Here is a 23,365-nt window from a genome sequence, read left to right on the forward strand (position 1 = left end):
ATGTATTGCAAATTAAGAGGAGGGACCTTTTGCAGAGGCAACTGAACCTGGTTTTCTGGAGCAGCAGTCTGTCCCTGTCTCTGCTGTGAGCTCTGTGGATGTGATGAGCAGCTTCCAAGGAGCTGTGCCAAGATGATCACAAGATCATCATGGCCTTGTGTGTAATCCCTGACTTAGCCCAGACTGACTAATGACAAAAAGCAGATTTATCTAAAACCTCAGGTGAGATGCCACAGATGTCATAAGGAACAGCACCTCTTTACATAAGCTTTCATAAGCATTGTCCTCCATTAACATTACTAGAACACTTCCATGATTATGTGGATTGACAACCATATTTCTTCATTATCCTACAAGTCCAAGATGATAATTTGTGGATACAAATACTGTAGACTGAATAGACTTTTTATGCATTATTTTTCAGTTAATAAAACTTTCACAATTGCTTTTAAGTATTGGGGATTGTTTGGCTTTTTCAAGGCATGACAATGATGGATCTTTCACTTTTGTGCAGGAATTGTTTACTGTTTTTCTCAGAAGGATTCTGAGCAGGTTACTGTGAGTTTGCAGAAACTGGGAATCAAGGCAGGGACTTACCATGCAAACATGGATGCTAAATATAAAACCAAAGTTCATAAAGGATGGGCAGCAAATCAAATCCAGGTTAAGTAGATACTTTTCTTGGACTTATGTCTCATTCAAACAAATTGTGTTTTGGTACCCTGATGGTTTCTTAATCTCTTTTTTTCAGGTTGTAGTGGCAACTGTTGCTTTTGGCATGGGAATTGATAAACCTGATGTGAGGTTTGTAATTCATCATTCTATGAGCAAATCCATGGAGAACTACTACCAAGAGAGTGGACGTGCAGGTAGGAAGTGGCTTTTGCAAGGCCACCATTTACATCCATTAAACCAGTAAAATTGTACTTCAATTTTTCAGCCATTTGTGCAAAGTCTCTTGTCTCTGAGACAGGTTTCAAAGTGTATAGTGATACTCTGCCTCTGTAAAGAGGCTTTAAAGCAAATATAAACTGCATTCATGATCTCAGGCCTCTGTTGCAGTATAACAAGGAGTAACTGGGTACCCAACCCTTCACTCAGCACTTTAATTACTTGATTTTTATGACGATCAATGGCTTACCAGAATGGATATATGATTTTTTAGTGATTTTCCTATGTCTAGAAACTGGGATGTGTGATTTGCTCCAATTGTCTCTAGATGATGTCTAATCATTGTATGAATTTCAGTGGCCACAAGAATACAAGTAGGATGGGGAGTATGGAGCAGGGAATTTTAAGGATTGATCAATGTATAGCAGAATAAATAGCTGTTATGGCTAAAAAAAATGTTTAGTGGTGTTCTGGTTTTTTTTGATCTTCTGCATCGTTGCTTTTTCAAAAGCAGAGTTGAATCTACATGGGAAAAAGCTTTTCAGGGACCTTGAGGGGCAATTGGTCAAGATCTTAATTTTGTGTTCATTTTAATGCATTGCAGGTAGAGATGACCAAAAAGCTGACTGCATTTTGTATTATGGTTTTGGAGATATATTCAGGATCAGCTCAATGGTAGTGATGGAAAATGTCGGGCAAGAGAAGCTCTATGATATGGTATCTTACTGCCAAAATATGAACAAGTAAGTTACTGTGGTGGCTTGGTTGCTTAGTCTTTAAATAGTCTATTTAATTGTTAGGTTCTTTAGAGGGCATTTGAAAAAAAAAAAAAAAACAAAACAAAACAACCCAAAACAAAACCAAAGCCCAACCCATCACCAAACAAAACCACTCACAAGAACAAACTTGCCAGCCTTCAGAATAAAATTTTGGAAGAAGTGAAATACCTGTCAACCAACACTGTTTGGATTTCAAATCCCATCCAGAGGAAAAATTGGAATGCTTTGGTTTTTACTCTAATGTACAAGTGTTTAATGGCCATATAGGAATCCACATGTGCTTAGTGCTTCATCTGCTGCACTGAGCTATTGGGAATACTTCATGCAAAACACTTGTATCCATGTTGTGGACTTTGTTAGCCTCAATCTAAGAATGAGTTCATATTCTTAGGATTTTTCATTCTATTGAAATTGCGGATTATACTTTTCTGCTTTAACCAAACTGTTCCTCCATCAGTGTTAGCTCATTATTCCTGTTGGCATAACTGACAGGGAATACTGTGTTGCAGTATTTGTTTTCTGATTTTTTTCCTGAGATAATTCTTCATGCCAGTCTTGAGATATGAGCTGTCCCAAGGGCCCCTCTTGTTGCTGTTTTCATGGTTTCTAACCCTTGGGTTCCACAGTCCCTCTCTGCTCTCCCAGGTGTCGCCGGGTGCTCATAGCCCATCACTTGGATGAGGTGTGGGATTCTGCAAACTGCAACAGAATGTGTGATAACTGCTGCAGAGAGAACGGTGAGTAAAGGACAGAGAACGTGGGAAAAGATGGCTTAAGGAAATATATCTAGTTTAGAAAAACTATAAGCAAAATTTTGTGAACTGTGCTTGTAATACCCCCTGTTTTGGAGGTGCAAATTTTATTATGCATTTCAGCTTTTGGTGTTGGCAAGTTCAGGGTGTTTAGCAGGATACTTCCTGGTTTGGTTTTCTGCCAAACACTTTGGTATCCTTCAGTCTCAGCTGTTCCCCTGTTCCCAAAAGGTAAGCTGGGGCAAAGGGGAGGTTGGCTTACCTGTTTAAAAAAGATTCTGGTAGGAGTCAGGTTTTGTTTTAGGGTTTGGGTGTAAAAGGTTTATTTGAGGAGGAGCCCTTTGCTTTCTGCATGCCAAACTGTTCATATTTAGGCTCTGAGAAGGTACAGTTTGCACATCCTCTCACTACTTCCCTGGTAAAATCTCTGAGGATTTCAGTGCCACATGCTCATGAATGGTACCTGTGTCAGGACTGTGCATGACAGGTGTGCAGAACAGCTGAGCACACTAACTCAGGGCTTTGCACTGTGTTAGCCCTAACAGCACAATGTGTGTCCAGCCTGTGCTCTTCCTTTGGAAAAAAGCTGGGATCATAAGAGGGAAGGCACAGAGGGAGGTTTGAAGATAAGCTGAAACAAGACCAGCTGCATGATAAGAGGATGGTTTCAGTAGAACATGGTTCTGGGACATCAGTTCTTTTGCTGTTTTGGCCACGAACATCCTGAGGGTGTTGGGGAGCTCATTCTTGCTTTAATTGTCATTTTTGGTACTTGTCAGAAAGCTGAAAGTCTCAAAAGATGCACAAAACATCTCTTGCTGCATTTATAAAGTGAGCACTGTGGTTTAGGCATAGGAAAGCCCATAAGAAGCTAGAAACTCTGAAAGTAGTGCTGGGAGAAAATTGGTCTTGGGTATCTCTAACTGGACACACAAAACCACCTTATAATTCTTTAAGGACCAGGTTTATATTTGTAATATGAGGAGATGGTATTTTGCACATATCACATACCTGTTGCAAAAAGGATTTGGATAATATAGTGATCAACACTTGAAAAAACTTAGGAACAACTCTGTATTCAAAGCTATTCTCATAACTAGACTTGATTTCCATCTACATGTTTTGGGATGTAAAGTAGACAAAAATTTAACTTTTTTTTTCTTTATACAGTTAATTATATAATAAAACTGTTTTGCAAAATCATGCAAGTGACAATGTCTTGTTATCTTCTAGTTAGAAATGGGGTTTATTTGAAATTTATAGTGGGATCAGAGGTTGGGAAGAGTACAGAACTGGTTTGTACCCAAGGCTTACAGGAGCCAGGTGGTGAAATATAGTTGAAATATATCCTGTTTACTGCTGGTTCACCCCCAGGGCCTTTTGATACATAAGCAAGGTCTGAGGAAACCTTGCAGCAGTACTCGTTTTTCAGTACTTAATTCTTAGTATTGGAAGAGGCAGTTGGGGTAATTCTGTGCCATAATCTGATCATGCACAAGAAGGGTGATCATTATGTGTTGATGCTTAGAATAATTATTGGTGAAGCTTATTTTTATAATGTAATTAATACCTTTTCTTCTGTCTCATTTTGTCCATAAGTGTCTTGAGAGAATAAATGTCTCACTTATGTTCTTCACTCCCTCTGTGCTCTCTAATCTTATCATAATAAACACTGTGGGTGAGGAGAAGGGATCCAGCTGTAGAGTAACATAGTAGCCACCTTGCAAATCCTGTGCTTCCTAAATGCTTCTTTGAAATAATCTGTGTGGTTTGTAACGTTAAGTACAAGTAGAAATGTTTGCCAGATTGGAGTTTCAATAATGAAGTAGAAAGACAGATGTGAGTACAAATATATCCTAATGGTCAGAGGGGAAAGTTACAGCTTTATTTGTTAAGTTAAAGTTTTAAAACAAACAAAAAAAACCAAGCCAAAACATTGCTATTATGCAGCAGACATGTATTTATCTATCTCTAAATATATAAAAATATATATATGCATATATGGATACTATCTAAATAACCATAAATAACTTGCTATTTAAATATTCTTTCACTTTTATCTGCAGCATGTGAGAAGATGGATGTAACAGGATACTGCAGGGATCTAATCAAGATACTTGAGCAAGCTGAAAGCATGAGTGAGAAACTCACCCCACTGAAACTAATCGATGCGTGGTCTGGGAAAGGTGTGTCCAAGTTCAGGGTGGCTGAAGTTACTCCACCAAAGCACCCTCGAGAGGAACTGGAGAGAATTATTGCCCATCTACTGCTGCAGCAGTATCTGAAGTAAGATGACTAGTTTTGTTTTGTTTGTTTTGAATTTTTTAAACATCTAGTAGTCATATTTCTTTATTCTTTTGTTACTCCTGTATAGCATTAATGGATACATTCCACAGTCTTGTTTTTAGCCTTTGTTCCAGGAGCATTTAATGTATTTTTAAAATTTTGCACATATTACTATATTTCCACTTCAAAAATTGGAGGAACATTTGCAGTGCTGCATCTTTGGCAATTTTAAAAAGCTGTGGTCTTCTGTATTCAGGTTAAACCTTTAAATCTGCAGCAGGCTTCATTTTGGGCAGGTCTGCTGTTTATATAGATCTCATTCACCTTCCATGGATAAGGAAAGCAAAAGGGGTTGCCCACATAAAGTCTAAGTCAGGACAGGCTGGCAAATGTGGAAAGTGGTACCCAGACATGTTAATTAAGCATAGTGAAAATAACAGTCCTGCTTTTGTAAGTTGGCTGTCAGTGTTTTGTCTTCTCTACAAGTTCCAGAATATGTACAAATCAAATTTTTAATCCTTTTATTTTATTTTTGTCTTAATTCTTTTTTGCATCTGTTTGTACAGCTGACTTTTTTTATACTATTAAGAGAGTCAGAAGATGACTTGCTACATCTTTTTTCCTCATTTTCTTCCATGTCTTCCAAGAGGTGTCTGAATGTGTCAGTAAAGGTCCACAAACTGAATTATGTTAAGTGTTGACCAGACTGGCTCCAAGTTAACTGACTGTCCACTTGAATAAATAAAGCCAGAACCAAGCTGGTATTTGGAACATTCAACAGAAGGGTTCATGTGTCCCTTTTGTCATGGAAAGGGTTGTCAAGGTTGAACGGGATGCCCAGGGAAGCGATGGAGTCACCATCGCTGGAAGCATTCACAGAATGTGTGGATGTGGCACTTGAGGACGTGGTTTAGTGGTGGTGCTGGGTTGATGGTTGGACTTGCTGATTTTAGTGGTCTTTTCCAACCTTTTAATGATTCTGTGATTTTTTTCCCCCTGCATGGTCAAGCTTGTCTTTGTCTCCAGCCTTCCCTTGTAACACTGATTTAATTCATGCAGGGAAGACTTCAGCTTCACGGCATTCGCTACAATATCCTACCTGAAGGTGGGACCCAAAGCCCATCTGCTGAGAAACGAGGCCCATGTCATCACTATAGAGGGGATAACAAACAGGAAGAGTGTTCACAAGGTATTTATATCTCTACTGATTTGCTATGTAGATACCTGCTCCATTATAGCTTATTTGAATAGTTTGGTATCTGCTCAAAGTATTTTTGTAGCAATGCAATCAACAGGATTTAAAACAGACTGCATAAGTATTTTCTCTGCTGTGTGGGAATGTGGAGAAAAAAGGAAAACAATGTTAGAATTCTAACAGAATTATTTATAACTTACAGGTCAAATCATCTCAACCTTCGAATTCAAAAGGAAGCAGCCAAAATGCTCAGACTGTTTCAAAGGCTGTCCAGGATTCAGTGGGGAAGAAGTTACAGGAGCATAAGTGGCCTGGCTCTGGGTCTAACTTAAAAGCAAAGAAGCCAAAGCTTGAGGCAGGTGGAGTTGACCAACCAGTGGTTATTGACTGAGTTTCACAGACTACATTTAGGGTCTAATCACGTTTACTTCTCCATGGACAATGCAGTAAGATCAGTTTGTGCTTTAGTAATTTCTTTTGCATTTTTTTTTAAATAAAAACCAAACAGGGAAACAAGTATCTAAGAAAGTCCAGCAGTGAAGGGAAAAATGTTTCATAGAATCATAGATCAGCTGGGTTGGAAGGGACCTCTGAGATCATCAAGTCCAACCCTTGATCCAGCACCGCCGTGGTTACTAGACCATGGCACTGATGCCAAATCCAGTCTCATCTTAAAAACCTCCAGGGACGGGGAATCCACCACTTCCCTGGGCAGCCCATTCCAATGCCTGATTACCCTCTCTGTAAAGAACTTCTTCCTAATATCTAACCTAAACCTCCCCTGGCACAGCTTAAGACCATGCCCTCTTGTCTTGCTGATGGTTACCTGGGAAAAGAGACCAACCCCCACCTGGCTACAACCTCCTGTCAGGGAGTTGCAGAGAGTGATGAGGTCTCCCCTGAGCCTCCTCTTCTCCAGGCTGAACAGCCCCAGCTCCCTCAGCCTTCCTCATAGGACTTGTGCTCGAGTCCCTTCCCCAGCCTCGTTGCTCTTCTCTGGACCTGCTCCAGCCCCTCAATGTCCTTCCTGAACTGAGGGGCCCAGAACTGGACACAGCACTCCAGGTGTGGCCTCACCAGAGCTGAGTACAGGGGCAGAATCACTCCCCTGGTCCTGTTGGCCACACTGTTCCTGATCCAGGCCAGGATGCCATTGGCCTTCTTGGCCACCTGGGCACACTGCTGGCTCATGTTCAGCTTCCTGTCAATCCAAACTCCCAGGTCCCTTTCTGCCTGGCTGCTCTCCAGCCCCTCTCTCCCCAGCTTGTAGGGCTGCAGGGGGTTGTTGTGACCAAAGTGGAGGATCCAGCACTTGGCCTTGTTGAACCTCATCCCATTGGAACCAGCCCAACTCTCCAGCCTATCCAGGTCCCTCTGCAGAGCCCTCCTGCCCTCCAGCTGATCGACACTCCCCCCCAGCTTGGTGTCATCTGCAAATTTACTGATAGTGGATTCAATCCCCTCATCTCAATCATCAGTAAAGATACTGAACGTGACTGGGCTCAACACTGATCCCTGGGGGACGCCACTATGCCGCCAACTGGATGCAGCACTGTTGACCACCACTCTCAGGGTCACCTGGCTCAGGTGACCTTTTGAAAGGTCTGGACCAACCCCTCCTGCAAAGAGAGTCTAGACAAGATTATCAGCCCACTGTCCAGTTGTAGAAATACATCCCTGCTGCCTTCCTTTGAATATCAGTGTTTCCAGGAACAAGGGGCTGTGCTGGCAGCCTGGTAAAGATCCACCAGCTCCTGCTGACTGCAAGCATTGCTCAGCACACACGAGGTTGGGTGCTAGATTCAGTTTTATTTATTTACTGACTTTTAAGGTCTTGGCAGCCAAAGATCAGAAAGGCAAGTTCAAACTCATTAATAAATGTTAAGTTCTAGGGGGTTGCATTTTGGTTTTCCCCCCATCCCCTAACATTTACATGTATAACAACTTAAATATAAACCAAACATCATTCATGTCCTTTTTTTTTTTTTTCTGAGTAAATCTTGACAGTGACTAAAGCTCAGTATTTCATCCATCATTTAACTGAGAACTTTGCAAAACTTGGAATTAATTTAATTAAAAAGAGTCATTCTCTTTAGAGTGATTTTTCTGGGGGAAGTCTCAATATGTATTGAAACCTTTGCAGTTAGTGGAGTACAATAAATTGTTCCCAGTGTGACACTAAACAAAGAGCAGGTCCCAAGCAGCAATTGCAGAACCAAACAAAAAGCTAGAATGAAACAACCCATGTCCTTGGGTGGCCCTATGAAATCCATAAAGGACATTAAGCATAGCTTAAATTGTTGGGCTTTATCACCTAGGCACTAAATTAAGCCTAGCAACTAAAAAAGGAGGAGCTTGGTTGAAGCAGGTCTGTCCAGCCACATCACTACTACTAAAGTGCATCTTGCATAACTAAACATGCAGCCACTGGGCCAATTACTACTGAAAACAAACAGCTTAAACCCCCACTGGACACTTAATAGTAGATATTTTATCAGTAGTTGTAATTTAGTTACCATCATATCAAGTCGAAGTGGGAGTCTATACTTGCAAAAATTCCTTCCTGGAATCAACGTGCAGGACAGTGGTAAAGAGGAGCAGGCAGGAAGTGACCAGGACCTGTATTCCCCAAGAAGCCTTTCATTAGGCAAATGTAGTAAGTGCCTGTCACGAATCCCATCGGGATCTGGGACTGCCATTCAAAATGGCATCTTGTACCATCTACCACCTCAGCTGGACACCACAGCCTGATCCACAGGCTCCTTTCCAGGGAAAACTGCTGCAGGTGACCCCTGCCAGTGTTCCTGTGTTATCCTTCCTGGGGGTGCACTCAGCCCACCTGTTGGAGCTGGGATGGGATGCACCAGTGCAGCTCTACAACTGGAGAGCTGAAGTGAAAAACAGTTAAAAAGCTGCTCTCACCTGACATCTCATCATGGAAAGCATGTGTTCTGTACTTAGCTGAGCAGTAAGTACATTTATTTGAAAAATAAACTTATGGGGGGGAAAAAAGAAAAAAACAAAGGATAAGGCATCCATCTTGCTGTGTATTTGCAGCCCGTATTCCAGGTGGTGAGAACTCTGAGCATCCTGTATCCTAAAACTGTTCATCTGAGCCAACTGGACAGAGCTGTGGCAGGTACTCACTGGTGTGAGCAGTGGAGTGGTGCCAGTGGGATGGCAACAGGCTGCCTGACTGCTTGTAAACATTCACCTGAGCACATGGTTTGAGGAAGCAGAGGCTTTCCCAACCCTGGCCACGACTCAGCCCGCCCAAGGCTGGAGGAGCTTTTGGCAGGTAAGGCCACACCTTTCCCATAAAGGGACCCTGGCTCCCGTGGCAGCTCATGGGCTGAGGGACATGCCCAGAAATGAGCCATAGGGAAACTGGGCTCTGGTAACCACAGCAGGTGGAATGGGTGGTTTGGGGAAGGGAGCTGCGAGGCAGGCATGGGATTTAACATGTTTTTCTTGCCTTCAAAAAGGCTCCCTCACATTCCAGTGAATGCAGCACTATCTTAAAATGTGGCCCTCCCTGTGCTGCTGAGGCTGTTACAGCCGTTTTCATATGCTCATCTAGACAAGAAGTGTTTGCCAACACCAACTCACTTGCTTTTGTTGCTGCACTTCTACACAGATTAAGTTGCCAGTCAGTATTTTGACAAGATCAACACAAAATCTTAATAGGGAATTGCATCTATCCCTCATTTCTGGTAATCCTGAGAAAAGAATTTTACTCTGTATCAAAACTATACAAAATGGAAATGAGGTTTTGTTCAATCAAAATAATCCTCTATATCGACATCTGGGTTCAGGAGATCTTCACCATAGGCTGAAAGGTCCATCTGATTTAAAATTAAGTTTTCAAAGGTTTCTTCCAAGTCCGTTTCACCGATCAGCACAGCTCCCACCATTCGGCCGTTCTGCATCACTACCTTCACGTACTCCTGTCCCTTGGTACATCTCAGCATCAGTTCGTGGTCTGAGCCCAAGCCCTGAGCGTTGTACTTCCCCAAAACCACCACCTAACAGAAGGAAAAGGAGAAAGGAAAAGCACTCATAAGAACATTGCAGTGGCTTTTAGTATTTCTGCTGCCAGCAGTTCTAGGCCTCAAAAGACTGATGTAAACAGGGAAGTATTTGTCCTTAGGGACCCTCCCACAACAAAACCCGCAACAGACTCAAAACTCTTCACCTTGAAATATCATACACAAAACCCCATAGTAAACCAGTTATCATGCTGAACTGTGTTGAATTTATCCATGAGCAGAACCTTAATGAAATGGAATATATACAGGGATACAAGGCAGATCAGCTGTCATTCACCAACTGCAATTTGTAATGTATCTAAAGATCTTTGCTCTTTTCAGTTTCTGCACTCAAGGTTAGTATGAATGGAGACAATCTGAGCTAACATTAATTACTATATAAAGAAAACTGTTTTGTCAATATTAAAGCACCCGCTCAGTGTTAACAAGTGAATATAAACTAGCAATCTGTGTTACCCAGTGGTTTAAGACCATTAGACTGAATTTACTTTACCTTGTAATTGAAAAATTTCGTAACATGAGCAAACAGTTCAAAGCTGAAATCCATTTCAATAGATTCCCCCAAAGTATCTGCTGCCATGCATTTTGCCGCATACCATCCCATCTGCCGAGCTTGAGTCCACAGTCTCATCTAGAGAAGAAAATTGGAAAGATTTCAATCACAAGACACGTGTGGCTGTGCACAGGCAGACACTCACTGCTCTCTCCTCAGTGTTCACTGCGTGTTTTTGGGATCATAGAATCATAGAATCAGCTGGGTTGGAAGGGACCTCAGAGATCATCAAGTCCAACCCTTGATCCACTACCGCTGCGGTTACTAGACCATGGCACTCAGTGCCACATCCAGTCTCTTTTTAAAAATCTTCAGGGACAGAGAATCCACCACTTCCCTGGGCAGCCCATTCCAGTGCCTGACCACCCTCTCTGTAAAGAAATTCTTTCGAATATCTAACCTAAACCTCCCCTGGCACAACTTGAGACCATCCCCTCTTGTCTTGCTGATAGTTGCCTGGGATGCTCAGGAAGGCTGGACAGCTCGGCTTCCTGCCACCCACATAAAGTTACCTGTCATCAACACACCCAGGATTAGCTACTTGCCTAGACTTTCCCTTCTGGGAGTGTGTCATTTGGGAGTGTGTGATTTGCTCTGGGGGTCAGACTGTCTCAGACACTCGTAGGGTTGGACGTACCTGGTGCCACACGGGGCTCGGCTCCCAGGCTGCTGTGCAGATGTCTCCAGCTGCGTACACATCTGGCACCGACGTGTGCATGTGTTCATCTACTTTGAGTCCTCCATCTTCCCCTACAGCAAACTGAAGTATTTGCACAGGTCAGCAATGAGAGAAGTAATAATTTTAACTGTCATTCGAGTCATCCACATTAAGCGATCATCTCCTTTTTTACCTTATTATTTAACATGAGACTATCCCAAATGGCAAGACCTCCACAGAAGGTACAGAACATTAAGATTATTTCTAGAACACAGCACTCATACCTATTATTCATATTACTCATACCTAGGCAGGGAAGTGACAGAGCTTGCCAAATTTCAAATCACACTACGTGTGTTACGGGGACACCCAGTCTTCAGATTTCATTTTGTATTTTTACCAAGGTGAGAAAATACCAATGCAAAAAACCTAATTCCTGATCTATCCTTATAATGCAGGCCTGGAAGTCTCTCATGGGTCAACATCAGATCTATGTTTTCAGCATTTTCTTCTGCTTTAATCAGAGCATAGCATTTTACTTCCTAATCAGATGGAACCACTAAACACCCCAACATACTGGTTTTGTCTGGGATAATTTTCTTAGTAGTAGCTGGTATGGGGCTATTTTTTGGATTTGTGATGAGAACAGTGTTAATAACCCAGGGATGTTACAGTTGTTGCTGAGCAGAGCTTACCCAAGACCTCTTCTGTTTCTCCTGCTGCCCTGTCAGCTCTAAGGCTGGGGCTGCACAAGACATTGGGATCGGAAGCAGCCGGGGCAGCTGACCCCACTGACCAAAGGGGGACCCCAAGCCACATGATGTCCTCAGCAAGAGAAGCTGGGGAAGGAGGAGGAAAGGGGGACATTCATAATTATGGTACTTGTCTTCTGAAGTAACTGTCGTGCCTGTAAACCCTGCCTTCCTGGAAATGGCTGAACATCTCCCTGCTGATGGAAAACAGTGAATGAAATTTTTTTGGTTGTGTGCACAGCTTTTTCTTTACCTAAATTGCCTGCATCTCAAAGTGAGATTTCTCACTTTTAACTTTTGTGCCTCTGTTTCCCCTCCCCTCTGTGGGGACCCAGTGAGCAGTTGGGTGGGGCTGAGCTGCTGGCTGGGATTCAGCTGGACACCGAACATGGACACAGAATGACCCAAAGGCTGAAAATTCTCATGGCAGCTACGAACTCTGGAATCATCCACATTTGGATGTTGATTCAGTGTGACTTCCCTTGGTGAATATGAGCACTGCTATAGCTCAGTGTCCTAGATGAAGAATACTGGAAATAACTGCTTCCTTCCCAGGAGAAGATGTTAAGATTCTTAAGATAAGAATACGCTGCAGAATTAACACAAAAATTATTCTACTTTTTTGCCACATCAGCCAATTATACAAATGTTTTTCTCTATTTGTATAGGCTTAGTTTAAGAGCTTATACTGTGTATATACAGATGGGGAGCAACATAATAAGACAAGACCAGAAATAAAATACATTTTTCTAATGCTGGATGTTTCAATATCAACATACCCGCCTCATTTTGAGATGCTGCACAATATTCAAAACCTTTAGCAATCTGTATTTCATGCCAGAACAGAATCATAAAAAAAGCATAAAGCTTCTACCACCTTACTTAAAAAGAAACTTAAGCTCCAGAAGAAATCAGTATACTTACATCATTGCCATCCAGGAATGGTTTAACATTTGGCACTACTCCAGTTGCACTGACAATGAAATCGCATCCGTAAATTTTTCCGTTAGTTAATTCCACATATACAGGCCACAGCACTGAAAAAGGGGAAAATTTTGCCCTGAGAATGTAACCAACAGAAATTATTTTATTTATTATGTCTCAAGATATGAAATAAAAAGAAAAAAAAATCTTTTGAGATAACTGCTTAGGTAGAGAAAAGGAAAAATTTAAAAAAAAAATAATCAGAGGTTATGTATAACATTTCTTACCTTCACTCAGGATTAGAGGGAAAAAAAAAAACATTTTGGAGCTTAGCTCCAACTCCCACTATTCAGACTCTGGAATTTTCCTAAATCAAAGCCCTTATTTGTAGGGAGATAATACTGTGTCCTCTGGGATGTTCTCTGAAGTATGCAACTGCCAAATATTCTTTTACATGTAAATTTACAGATGTACAGGAGATGCCTCAAAAGCAAAAAACATCAGAGATTTGACTTCCTAGAATCTCATGCTGGAAGTAACTGGCTATTCAAATGTATTTAAAATATTAATTTTCATTCAGTGGAATTTATAGACAGAATTATTCATGAAACAAGGGCTATTTTCTTCTACTTTCAAGGTTTACTTCAGTTTTCAAACAAAATGTTGGTGGTTTTTTTCCTTCTGTTTTAACTAGACTATTAAAATGTGACCTTACTGGACTGGGAGGGAATGTTCTGCATACAGGATTTCAGTGAAATTTTATGGAAAAAGGGTCTGACCCATGAAGTTTTGTAATTTAACTGTAACCCATAAATTTGATACTGTGAGTTGCTAGACCCCCATTTATAGAGATAAAGGATTTATGTTCCAAATCTGTATTTGCTTGCAAACAAGATCAAACATGCTCCAGCACTGCTTTATCTTCAACACGTTATTTTTAATCAGCACTGGCACTTACTCTGATCTGGTTCTACATTTTTCTCTTCTTTAGGAAAAGTCAAAGAAGTCCTCTGCAGTTGTATAAATTCTTGCTGTAAGTGTATGTTCTTCACTTCACATAATATTTCAATATGTACTTTATGAGAAAACTAAAGAAAGACAAAATTGTAAACATAATGATTAGCAATAACAAGATTTTTAATAGCAAGTATACCTTCACCTAAGTTGACTTTACTAAACTGGAAAAAACCCCCACCATATATCCCATCCTAAAGCATGACACGTTAGCCAGGTTCCCACACTTTTTCCTCTTTTTGGCACAGGTCTAACCATAGCCAATGGCAATTTACCTCCTTTTTCAGACACATGATTTTTCTGGCATGCCAGAAAACATATTCAAGTTCCCCTGAGCTTACAGGAAGAATAATAATAAGAATTCAAAACTTATCAGAACAGAAAAAGTAAACTCATCTTTTCTGTTTTTCAGGATTCCAAATACTTCATTTTTCTATCATGAGTGAAATTTGGCTAACAATATTAAGTTTATAGTGTAAAAGCTGTAAAAGCATATATTCTATTCCATCAACCTGACAGAAGGTGGAGTTCCCTGTTTTTTTGAACTATTTTGTGGATTCTGGCCTTGAACTGTTTTATTCTCCACTACAGAAACATTTCCACAGCCTTCAACAGCCAAACCAACACCAATTAAGCTGCTGAATATCCTAAACATCCTTTAGTTGGTGTTCTAAAGCCACTTCTGTAGAATCTATGACTGATCACCTTTAAAAGGTCATTTCTAAAAACGCACACCAGATGCAAATACCTAACAGCTAAGAAATTAATAAATAAAAAAAATGGATTAAAAATATGCAATGTGAGGATTTTTACTTTTCTTCAAACATGAAACTCTTCACAATGCCCATGTCCACTATTGATTTTGCATTTTGTTATCTGCTGTGACAGGAGGCTGATGTTCAATCCTACTGTTCTATTTTGTACATAAGAAAATGTGTATATGGCAGCTAAAAATCAGGACAACAGAAGTACCACTGCTTCTGATCAAAGCTAGGATTGACACCAGTCCTACAGAAATATGCAAGCCAACATTTATGTTTCTGTCTGAAGAGTAACTTGCTAAAACTATGCCAGTGGATCAAGCTAACCACCTTTTTCCTGAAGCAGAAGATTTTACTTTATTTGTGTTAATGTATTTTGCTGTTTACTTCTTACAGGAGAACCGGTTCAAGCACATTTTATTTTTATTTTTATAATAACCCTGAATGTGACATTTTGTGTTCTGTCCTCATCCAGTTAAAGCAACATTCAAATGAGTGTGTAAGCAAGACTGTTCCACACCTCTTTAGCCCCTTTAAGACGTAAGCCCTCGTGCCAGTCGGGGCCTAAGGCACTGCCCAGTTTGTCAGATGCTGCTGTAGGTCTTTCTTTTTCCTGGCTTCCTGAAGGAAACAGATGGAGCATTTCAGATTTAATGTACATACATGGTTGCCCACAGAATTCACAAGGATTCTCAATTAATAGAAATACCATTGGGCTGCCAAAAGGGAAGGGAAAAGCGTGTAATATCCAAAAAAACCCACATTAATTTGCAGACGAATCAGACTCCAGATCAGTATTTTTAACACCTTTCAACTTCATACCTCTCATTACTTCACTGTCTCTGAAACAACCACGCCCCTGTTATGTGCCTGCACTATCAGCCAGCCAGCCACCAACTGCAGCAGCTTCTGGAGACCCACTGCAGACACTTTTTTGTAGCTTAATATCGCTCATATTTAAACTGATGTCTGCTTGCTGGCAAATGTGCACTTCCACTGCACAAAACATTACTAAATCAACTGATTTCAGGACTCTAACATCAAATGCTGCTGCTGCTGTGTTAGGAGTCTAAAGCACCACACCTTCCACTGTGTACTTGGTTCTTTTACACTCGATCGGAGTCTCTCGTTCCTCAGCAGTCAGCTTTGGAATGAGAAATTCAGCTGCTCCTGCATCAAAAAAAGTGTTCCCAATGGCTTTGTCTTTGATAGCCCAGATGACTTCACAGCCTTGAATTTCATACCTGTGGACACGTAAACAAGGGATAAAGTGACAGACTACCTGAAAATCAACATGTTTAGAAGTGTGTCAAGTTCCCTTCCAGAAGCCAGAACTAAAGGGATCCAAGACTTTTAAACCTATCAAATCCACTTCTAAATAAGGAACCCATTAAAAAGAAATCTCCTCACGTTGACAGGTCATACTTTCTCACCAGCACAACCTTGACTGAACCAGGGCAGAGGGTAAGGGAAGGCAGGTAAAATTTATAATAATAATAATACTATTTAGTATTTCCTGCTCCCCATAATGTAAAAGAAGTTCTGGCATTTTTGCCAGACTGCCCACTGCTAAAACCAGGTACGTGGATCTCATTTGTACTCTATGGAACGTGAACTGCATATTCTTGATATCTGTGTGTCAAAGCTTCTTTGGAAGCTTTCCTAATTGTGTCATTAAACACCACTGTTTTATGTGACAGTAAGCACCACTATACTGAGAAAAAAATAACTCTAATCAGTTTTGCTACTAAATGCTTTAAGAGCTACAATTTTGAAAGTCAACCTTCTCCCAAACTCATGTTCACTAGAATTAACATTGCATTGTTAAAGATTTTTTTTAAACATGTATCTTTCAAAATCTTAGTTGTTTACTTACACTAATTCAAGGGCAATCCCACCATTTCCTACCACGACTATTCTCTCAGCTTGAGCCAAATTCTTCTGAAAAGCCTGCATTAAGAAAGGAAAAATGTCAATTGCAACTTAGATCATGTTCCTTCATACCAATGAATTATACTCTTTTCAGTGTTTTTTTGCTCTTAGTCTTATTTTGATTTTCTCAGTCTAATGCTGCACACATAGGCTGAGATCTGTAACAGAAGCTCATGAAACCTGTGAAGGGATGAAGTAACTGATATGGCCTTACAAGCCTCAAACTGAGATAGGAATTAAATAATTACATTTAAGCTGACTAGACAGAGCTTTTAGAAGTATCCTGGATTCTATTCTCTGTCCTACTGTTCCTTCAGTAGCTTCTCACTGTAAGAACCAGACACACCTTCCCAGGGAAGTTTCTGCAGGTGCCTACTTCCTCTTTATATTTTCAGACTGGATTCTGCCTGAAGGGTAAAAGAATATAATTTATTCTATATTATCGTGTTAGAAATACTGTGTATGAGCTATCTATAAACTTAACAAATTTAGTGGCTAAATAATTTATTAAATGGTATTAATAAGGCTATTTTTCTGCTATTGAAAATGTTCCTATTTAAGGATGTATAATAACAAACATCATCTTCTGTTTCTTCATTTTACTCCACAATGATTTTTAGTACTTTGCACCAGATGCAGGACTACATTAAACACTTTTAAGTCCAGAACACATTTACCTGTGCACTGTCAGTATCCCGGATTCCTAATACATATGGGTTTCCTTCAAAAATTAATTTTGGTTTTGCTCCAGCACACAGGCAAAGTTTTTTATATACATATTCCTTCCCATCTTCGGTGAAAATTTTCTGTTAAAAATTAAGAAAAAAGAAAAATCAATTAATTTAAGAGAATTCCTCTAAATCAAGACATCTAAGAGACCTTCAGCTTCCTTTTTTCTTAATGTCAGAGTAATTTGTACATATTAAAAGGTGTAACTGGCTTCTTAATGAGCAAGCCTTCATACAGCCACTGATTGTGTGACATTTATTTGCAGCACACTCACCACAGACCTAAGCATATGACCAATAAAATGGCAAGTACACAGTGCACTCCAAGGAAGACCAAGTTTACCACTTGGTGGCACTTTGTACTCACTAGCTGTGCTAAAAGAAAACTGTGTTTTCTGTGTGACAAATGTCCCCCTGGCCCCAGTAACAGAAGCAGATTACTATATACTAGCAATTAAGAATCTCATTCTAAACATTTCAACAGCAGTCAGCCTGTGTTAACCAGGCACAGGCTGGGACACAGTTTAGAAATTCTGGTTTTTGCTGCAAATTCTGTTCTTTGCTGAAGAAAAAGGGGAGGCACTAAAGCTATGTCATTCTGAAAAAATAAAATCTTAAATGCAACTATTTTATGACCTTACTTGTTGTTTTACAAACTAGAAGCTACATAGTCGTTTTGCACAAAGAGAGTTTTTAAAGGTTTTGGGCAAAAGATCCTCCAATTACAGGAATTATTTACATCCACAGAGACCTAAGCTAAAACACCATCAGAATAATCATGTAAGAATATAATTAGATTCAGAACATTATCAGAATCCAACTGGAACCATATCTCTGAGATTTAATGTGAGTAAAACCAGTTTTGGATCTGAATGTGAGTTTCTGATAAATTCTGAGGTGAAAAGTAACATGTTGACACAAGATGCTAAAGAGGATCTGCACATGCTGTACACTGCTCATACTTCCAATGTATTTCCTGCTAAAAGACAGGAAGAAAATGTGGAAATGCTGGTTCTTCCAAGAATTTTTTTTTTTTTGGTATCACGAAGTTGTTAACATTTTGGTTTCTTGTGGCAAGAAACAGTAATTCAGGAATAAGAAACATCTCCAGTCAAGGGTTACAGAAATTTTCACATTCCTATATTGATAGACAGTATTGGTTTCATTGGCTGTTTTCCCTGCTATTCCAATCAGATATTCAATGCAGTATCTTTAAGGTGTCAGAGATTTAAATCTAAAAGATACAGTTTCTTAATTAACAAGTAATTTTTGATGGGACAGTTTGGTCCCTTGTACATATTTCTACTTGGAAAACAGTGTAAGCAATAAGTGAATTAAAGTTAGGAAGTATTTTCTTTTAATTTTGGTAACTTAACACTTCAATAACCAGAATGTTCTCACCCAGAGTTTTTCTCACCCAAAACACTCAACTGCTTCCAAAATTATTTTTTATACAAATAATTTGAAAAACTACATAAAAAGAAAATATTAGCTTACGTGTTCATCACTTTTCAATTGTTTTACTCCAGACTGTATAACTTTAATATTGGGGTATCGTTTTTCTAATATGGAACTTGGTTGCTCTTCTACATCAAATTCCTCAAGTGTTTTGGAGACCTGTAGGAAAAAGACAGGTGTTTAAAAATATGGACCATTTGTCCCTCTCTTTTTCTAAAGCTGGTAACAGAATGTGTTATGTTCATTTCCAGTAAAGAAGTTTTCACAGTGTAAAGCCCATATTGCCTGAAAACATGTTATCACGTTACTCCTAAAAGTTCCTTTTTCTATACAGAATATTCTCACGCCTATTCCTGGTTAAAGAGTCAAAGTACTACAGAGAATTTTAACCCTAAGGGTAGAGATTAAGTTCCTTCAGAGTGGGGAAGAGAGCAGTGTTTTCCAAGATCTGAGTACCTCTGCAAAACCAGCCTAATGAACCTACTAGGCAGAAATCTGAATCACGCAGGGATTTTATTTTCTTTTTCAAACCAGCAAGAAAGAGGTCACTGAATCACCAGCTGCTGGAGACATAGATGAACCTCAAGGAAACTTCCCAGAAGGCTATGTCTTCTTTTGCTACTTTGTCAGAAGTCTGATTTTGTCCCAGGTTCAAACACACTGCTGTATATGAGAACCATGGGCAAGACCAGGACACCATTTCAGTGCTTCAAATAGAGCACCCACTTCTAAAGCAGTGAAATAAAACTTCAGTAACTCTGAAAACACTTCGACCATGTAAGTACCCAGTTCAGCCTTTACTCAACTGGTGTGAATACACTCACCAGTTACTAATGATTCTGAATCACTATAAAATAGCTCACCAGTCCTACTGACACCACTGCAATCACATTAATGTGGAAACAATTTCAAAGTCATGGGCATTTTCAGAACTGGGTTCTAAATTATCTGTGCATATAAACTTTGAAGAGGTCTTGCCATAAGAAAAATCAAGTCTCTCTTACCTGTTTGAAATTAGTTACAGCTTTTATAACTGGGGAAGCTGTCATTAACAAAATGTCTTCTGAGGGGAATTCCGTGGCCAGCTGGTAAAGAAACAGAAAAGTGATGAGAGTCACCATCAGATTCTGACTTTAAGACAATAAAACTACTGATGAAAAGCAATATGTGTTAATGCATTACTTTAGTCTTGTAACATCCTATTGGATAAACACGACTTCAAGTTTGTGGAAATGAAGAGAATTTGGAGACCCAGCATTTCAATTAATTCACACACAAATACACCTTCAAGAACTGCAGCCATGGTGTAAAGGACTACTTTATTCCCACAGTATTCCAAAGGCCATAGTCTGTGGAACAGACTATGATCGTGTGGTGTCTGGAGACACCCAGCTGCTGGACGCACATTTTTCTTGTTGCAGAGCAGTGACTAATTGTTTACAGGTTTTTGAAAGATGAAAATGCTGATTTCTACTGGGTATTTTAAATGTTATTTAACAGATTATCACCTTCAGGGTGCTACTAAGTAACACAAGACTTCTAAGGCCCCAAGCCAAAAAGAGAGTTCCCCTTTTAAACTCAGCAAGTTTACAGGTAACCCAAGCCAAGCAGTGCTGTTGACTGGAGGGAAGGGATGTGATCCAGAGGGAAGGGGTGCTATCCAGAGGGACCCTGACATCACCAGAGAACAGATACATCCGAAACACAGTCTTTACACTGCTCTGCACTTTAGCAGATAAAATATTCTTCACCGAACTAATACGCACATCATTTCATTCCACATTACAGGTACAAAATTACCTCCAGTTACTGTTACCTAAAAGACATCAAGAACCTTGAAACCAAGAAACAGGACTAATTTACTTTTAGAGGTTTTCCTCGCAGGGAGCTGAAGAGAACTGGACAAGCTCCACAGGTGTATGGCCTTAAAAAACTGATCCAGTAAAAACTGAGTAGTATTTTTATAAAAAGGAGAGCAGCACAGCAGCCTTCACCTTCGCTGCAGCAGAGTCCTTTGTGGCTATAAGGAATAAATCCTGCAGGGCTCCTGCACCTCCCTGAGCTCTGGACCAGCACACAGAACACCAGCTTTCTGCACCTATGAAGTTTTAGCCTGCTTTTTATGGAGCAATTGCAAGCTGCTTCAAAATAACCCTATCGGGCTGTTCGTAGCACAGTTTGAAGCTCTTGAGAAGTACTTCTAGACAGATAAATACGATTATACTACAACACCGCAGCCCCGGGGTTAGGTTTGGCTTTTGGCTTTTTTTCAACTGAGACAAAATATCTGCAAGAAATGAGGGTGGCAGGTAGGCCACAATATGGAACAACTGTATAAACAAGAATACTCACGCAGTAACTATGTAACTCTAGTGAACTGTTTTTACGAGAGCTCACGAGGTGAGTCTGTGAGGGGCATTAAGTAACCGCAGGCACCCGGGCGGCCCCGTCAGCCGCGCAGCCCGGTTCCAGCAGCGCACGGCCGGCCCAGGCTGCTGCACGGGGCCGGTGGGGGCACCGAAGTTCCGCCACGGGGCCGAGGAGCCTCCCCACCGCGGGTTTCTTGGGGACAATTCCTGCCTGGAGCCGAGCAGGGTCGGCGCCCGCGGGGACAACATTCCGGCCGCGCTCGCGGGCAAGGCGGGAAGGGCGGGGGGGGGGGGGGGGGGCGATGTCTTGTGCGCACGCGCGTGGCGGGGGCCCCTTTTACCTTCTCGGCGCAGGTGACCCCCGCGATGCCGCCGCCCACCACCGCGAACCGGCTCCGCGCCGCGGCCCCGCCGGCCCCCGCCATCTCCCCGCCCGCTCCCGGCAGAAACCAAGGCAGCGGTTTGTCCCGGCCACGTCCTCGCCGGGGCGCGGCGGCAGCGGCGGTGGTGGCTACGCCTACGGCGGCCGGTAGCGCCCAAACGTCCTCCGCTCCCGCGGAGCCGGGGTGGGTGGGGCGGCGGTGACTCATCGATCACGGACCCGCCCCGAAACCGGGCTTTCTGCTCGTTTCCTATCTATTTCTGTATTGATTTTAAATAATAATAACAGTGACAACAGTAATAATAGTTTCTCCCTTTGACGGGGCGAGGACTTCGCGGTCCTGAGCGCTGGAGGATTTTGGTGGACTTTGTCACGGGACCAAAGAGAACTGGTAGCTAATAGCTACGATAAAAATTAAAGGCAAAACTATGCATTCAGGCCTTTAGTCGTTCCCTAACAAGCGATCATGGGCAAAAACCCCACGGAAGTGTGAGAGTCTGCGTTTTCTCCACACATACACACCCCCCACCCCATCAACTTTGGACACAATACTAGAAGTATAATGTCGACCACGATGTGAAGGTTTAGATTGGATATGAGGACAAATTTTTTCAGGGAAAGGGTGTTCAAGCACTGGAAGAGGCTGCCCAGGGAGTCACCAACCCTGGAGGTGTTAAAGAGATGAGTGGATGTGGTACCTGGGGACGTGGTTCAGTGGTAGGCTTGGCAGTGCTGGGTCAGTGGTTGGACTTGGTGGTCTTAGAAGACTTTTCCATCCAAAAGAATTCTGTCATTCTATGATTCCGTTGAGCTGATGTGTCTGAGATGCTCCTCTCCCTAGCTGTATAGCCCTCCCTTCACAAGGTATAACCTTTGGGTCTCTGTTCCTGCCCAGAAAGGGCACAGTGCCCGGGTTTGGTGGTGGTGAATCCACAGTTTTCTCTTTAGTCATTGAAGCAAATGACTTTACTCTTCTCTTTGTTTGTTTTTGAGAAGAGGATAAAAAGTGTGGTACTGAGAAGTGTGTCAAAGTATGGAAATAAATTTAAATGTGACATACTGCCCAGCAGTGCCTGTAGTTTGAGATTAGCTGCTTAAAATTACTTTGGGCTTTTGCAGTCTGGTTTACCTTCGAGTTTTCAGCATATTAGTAAGTATGATTTTCACTGTAATATTGACCTTCAGTGATTTTATTTTTCCTTGGAGGCAGGGATAAGGTATGAAAGATAATACTACTAATTGCTTAAACTACATAAGATGATGCTATTTTATGACCAAAGACATTCCTGTAGCTATTCAGGGCATCAATCACAGCCTTCAAAACTGTTGCTTCCTGATGTCAGTTAGTTACAAATACTTTCATTTTGTCTTTTTTTTTTTTTTTTTAAAGAAGTGACTTTTTCCCTAGCACTGAAGGTAATTGAAGTCCAGACAATTGCTGGCCATTTTGGTCATAAACTAAATTCTCCAAACACATCCCATTCCCCTGTAAATTACCTGAGTAAGTGACCTGACCTGAGTGGTGCAAGAAATTGGACAGAGTTGCGTCATCAAATGCAAGAATACCATCCAAGGATTTTATTCTGCAGTATATGATAAACGATGGGAGAAATTCTCATTTTGCTTAGAGTGAGTGTTTGCTTGTGCAAACTAAGGAAAGTTGTTACTGCCTCCATTCACAAAAAAATGTGAAAAGCCATTTTGGATATGATGGAGCAAAATAAGGCCCTGAAAATATTTGCTCATAATTAGTGTGCCTTCTTAGTTCCTAACTGACTGCAGGGAGATGCTCAGTGCAGATCTGTAAAAACTTTTCCAGATTAACAGTGTCTAATTTGTGTAGGGGATGTAATGACCTTGGCTTTAGTAACAGTTACCCATT

At 41.0% G+C, this 23,365-nt stretch overlaps 2 protein-coding genes across 9 annotated transcripts in view; one reads left to right on the top strand and one right to left on the bottom strand.

The window, feature by feature from the left end:
* The window catches only part of RECQL (RecQ like helicase), a 31,428-nt gene extending 11,535 nt beyond the window's left edge, over window positions 1-19,893 (top strand). For 4 of the 6 annotated variants that reach the window (XM_032687768.1, XM_032687771.1, XM_032687770.1 and 1 more), the window contains exons 10-16: window positions 515-663; window positions 752-869; window positions 1,496-1,634; window positions 2,316-2,407; window positions 4,489-4,708; window positions 5,768-5,897; window positions 6,106-6,431. In XM_032687768.1, the coding sequence (XP_032543659.1) occupies window positions 515-663; window positions 752-869; window positions 1,496-1,634; window positions 2,316-2,407; window positions 4,489-4,708; window positions 5,768-5,897; window positions 6,106-6,294 (1,037 nt within the window). In that variant the 3' untranslated portion in view covers window positions 6,295-6,431. Of the gene's footprint in view, window positions 1-514; window positions 664-751; window positions 870-1,495; window positions 1,635-2,315; window positions 2,408-4,488; window positions 4,709-5,767; window positions 5,898-6,105; window positions 6,432-8,960; window positions 10,663-19,266 lie in introns of those variants that run through there. The other 2 variants (XR_004357078.1, XR_004357077.1) reach the window with 2 other exon arrangements.
* PYROXD1 (pyridine nucleotide-disulphide oxidoreductase domain 1) lies at window positions 7,693-21,563 on the bottom strand. 3 transcript variants are annotated; one of them, XM_032687772.1, is made up of 12 exons: window positions 21,443-21,563; window positions 19,737-19,817; window positions 18,772-18,891; window positions 17,224-17,352; window positions 16,491-16,564; window positions 15,698-15,858; window positions 15,135-15,235; window positions 13,798-13,927; window positions 12,840-12,952; window positions 11,143-11,265; window positions 10,446-10,583; window positions 7,693-9,928 (listed from the first exon to the last, which is right to left on the bottom strand). In XM_032687772.1, the coding sequence occupies exons 1-12, from the start codon at window positions 21,524-21,526 to the stop codon at window positions 9,680-9,682; spliced, it is 1,503 nt and encodes a 500-aa protein (XP_032543663.1). In that variant the 5' UTR covers window positions 21,527-21,563; the 3' UTR covers window positions 7,693-9,679. The 3 variants fall into 3 exon arrangements, with proteins under 3 accessions (XP_032543663.1, XP_032543664.1, XP_032543665.1); XM_032687773.1 differs by lacking the exon at window positions 21,443-21,563 and adding an exon at window positions 20,891-21,198; XM_032687774.1 differs by lacking the exon at window positions 21,443-21,563 and adding an exon at window positions 20,596-20,602.
* Between the last annotated feature and the right edge of the window lie 1,802 nt (window positions 21,564-23,365).

The sequence above is a fragment of the Chiroxiphia lanceolata genome, chromosome 5 (genome assembly GCF_009829145.1).
Source record: "Chiroxiphia lanceolata isolate bChiLan1 chromosome 5, bChiLan1.pri, whole genome shotgun sequence".
NCBI classification, from domain to species: domain Eukaryota; kingdom Metazoa; phylum Chordata; class Aves; order Passeriformes; family Pipridae; genus Chiroxiphia; species Chiroxiphia lanceolata.

Excerpts from the sequence above, each read along its gene's own strand:
- PYROXD1 (XM_032687772.1), bottom strand. The coding sequence starts at position 21,526 with ATGGCGGGGGCCGGCGGGGCCGCGGCGCGGAGCCGGTTCGCGGTGGTG. Across the intron at positions 13,928-15,134 it reads GTCTTAAAGGGGCTAAAGAG|TTTTCTCATAAAGTACATAT; the intron begins GTGTGGAACAGT and ends GTCTTTCTTTAG. Across the intron at positions 9,929-10,445 it reads CGAAATTTTTCAATTACAAG|GTGGTGGTTTTGGGGAAGTA; the intron begins GTAAAGTAAATT and ends TCCTTCTGTTAG.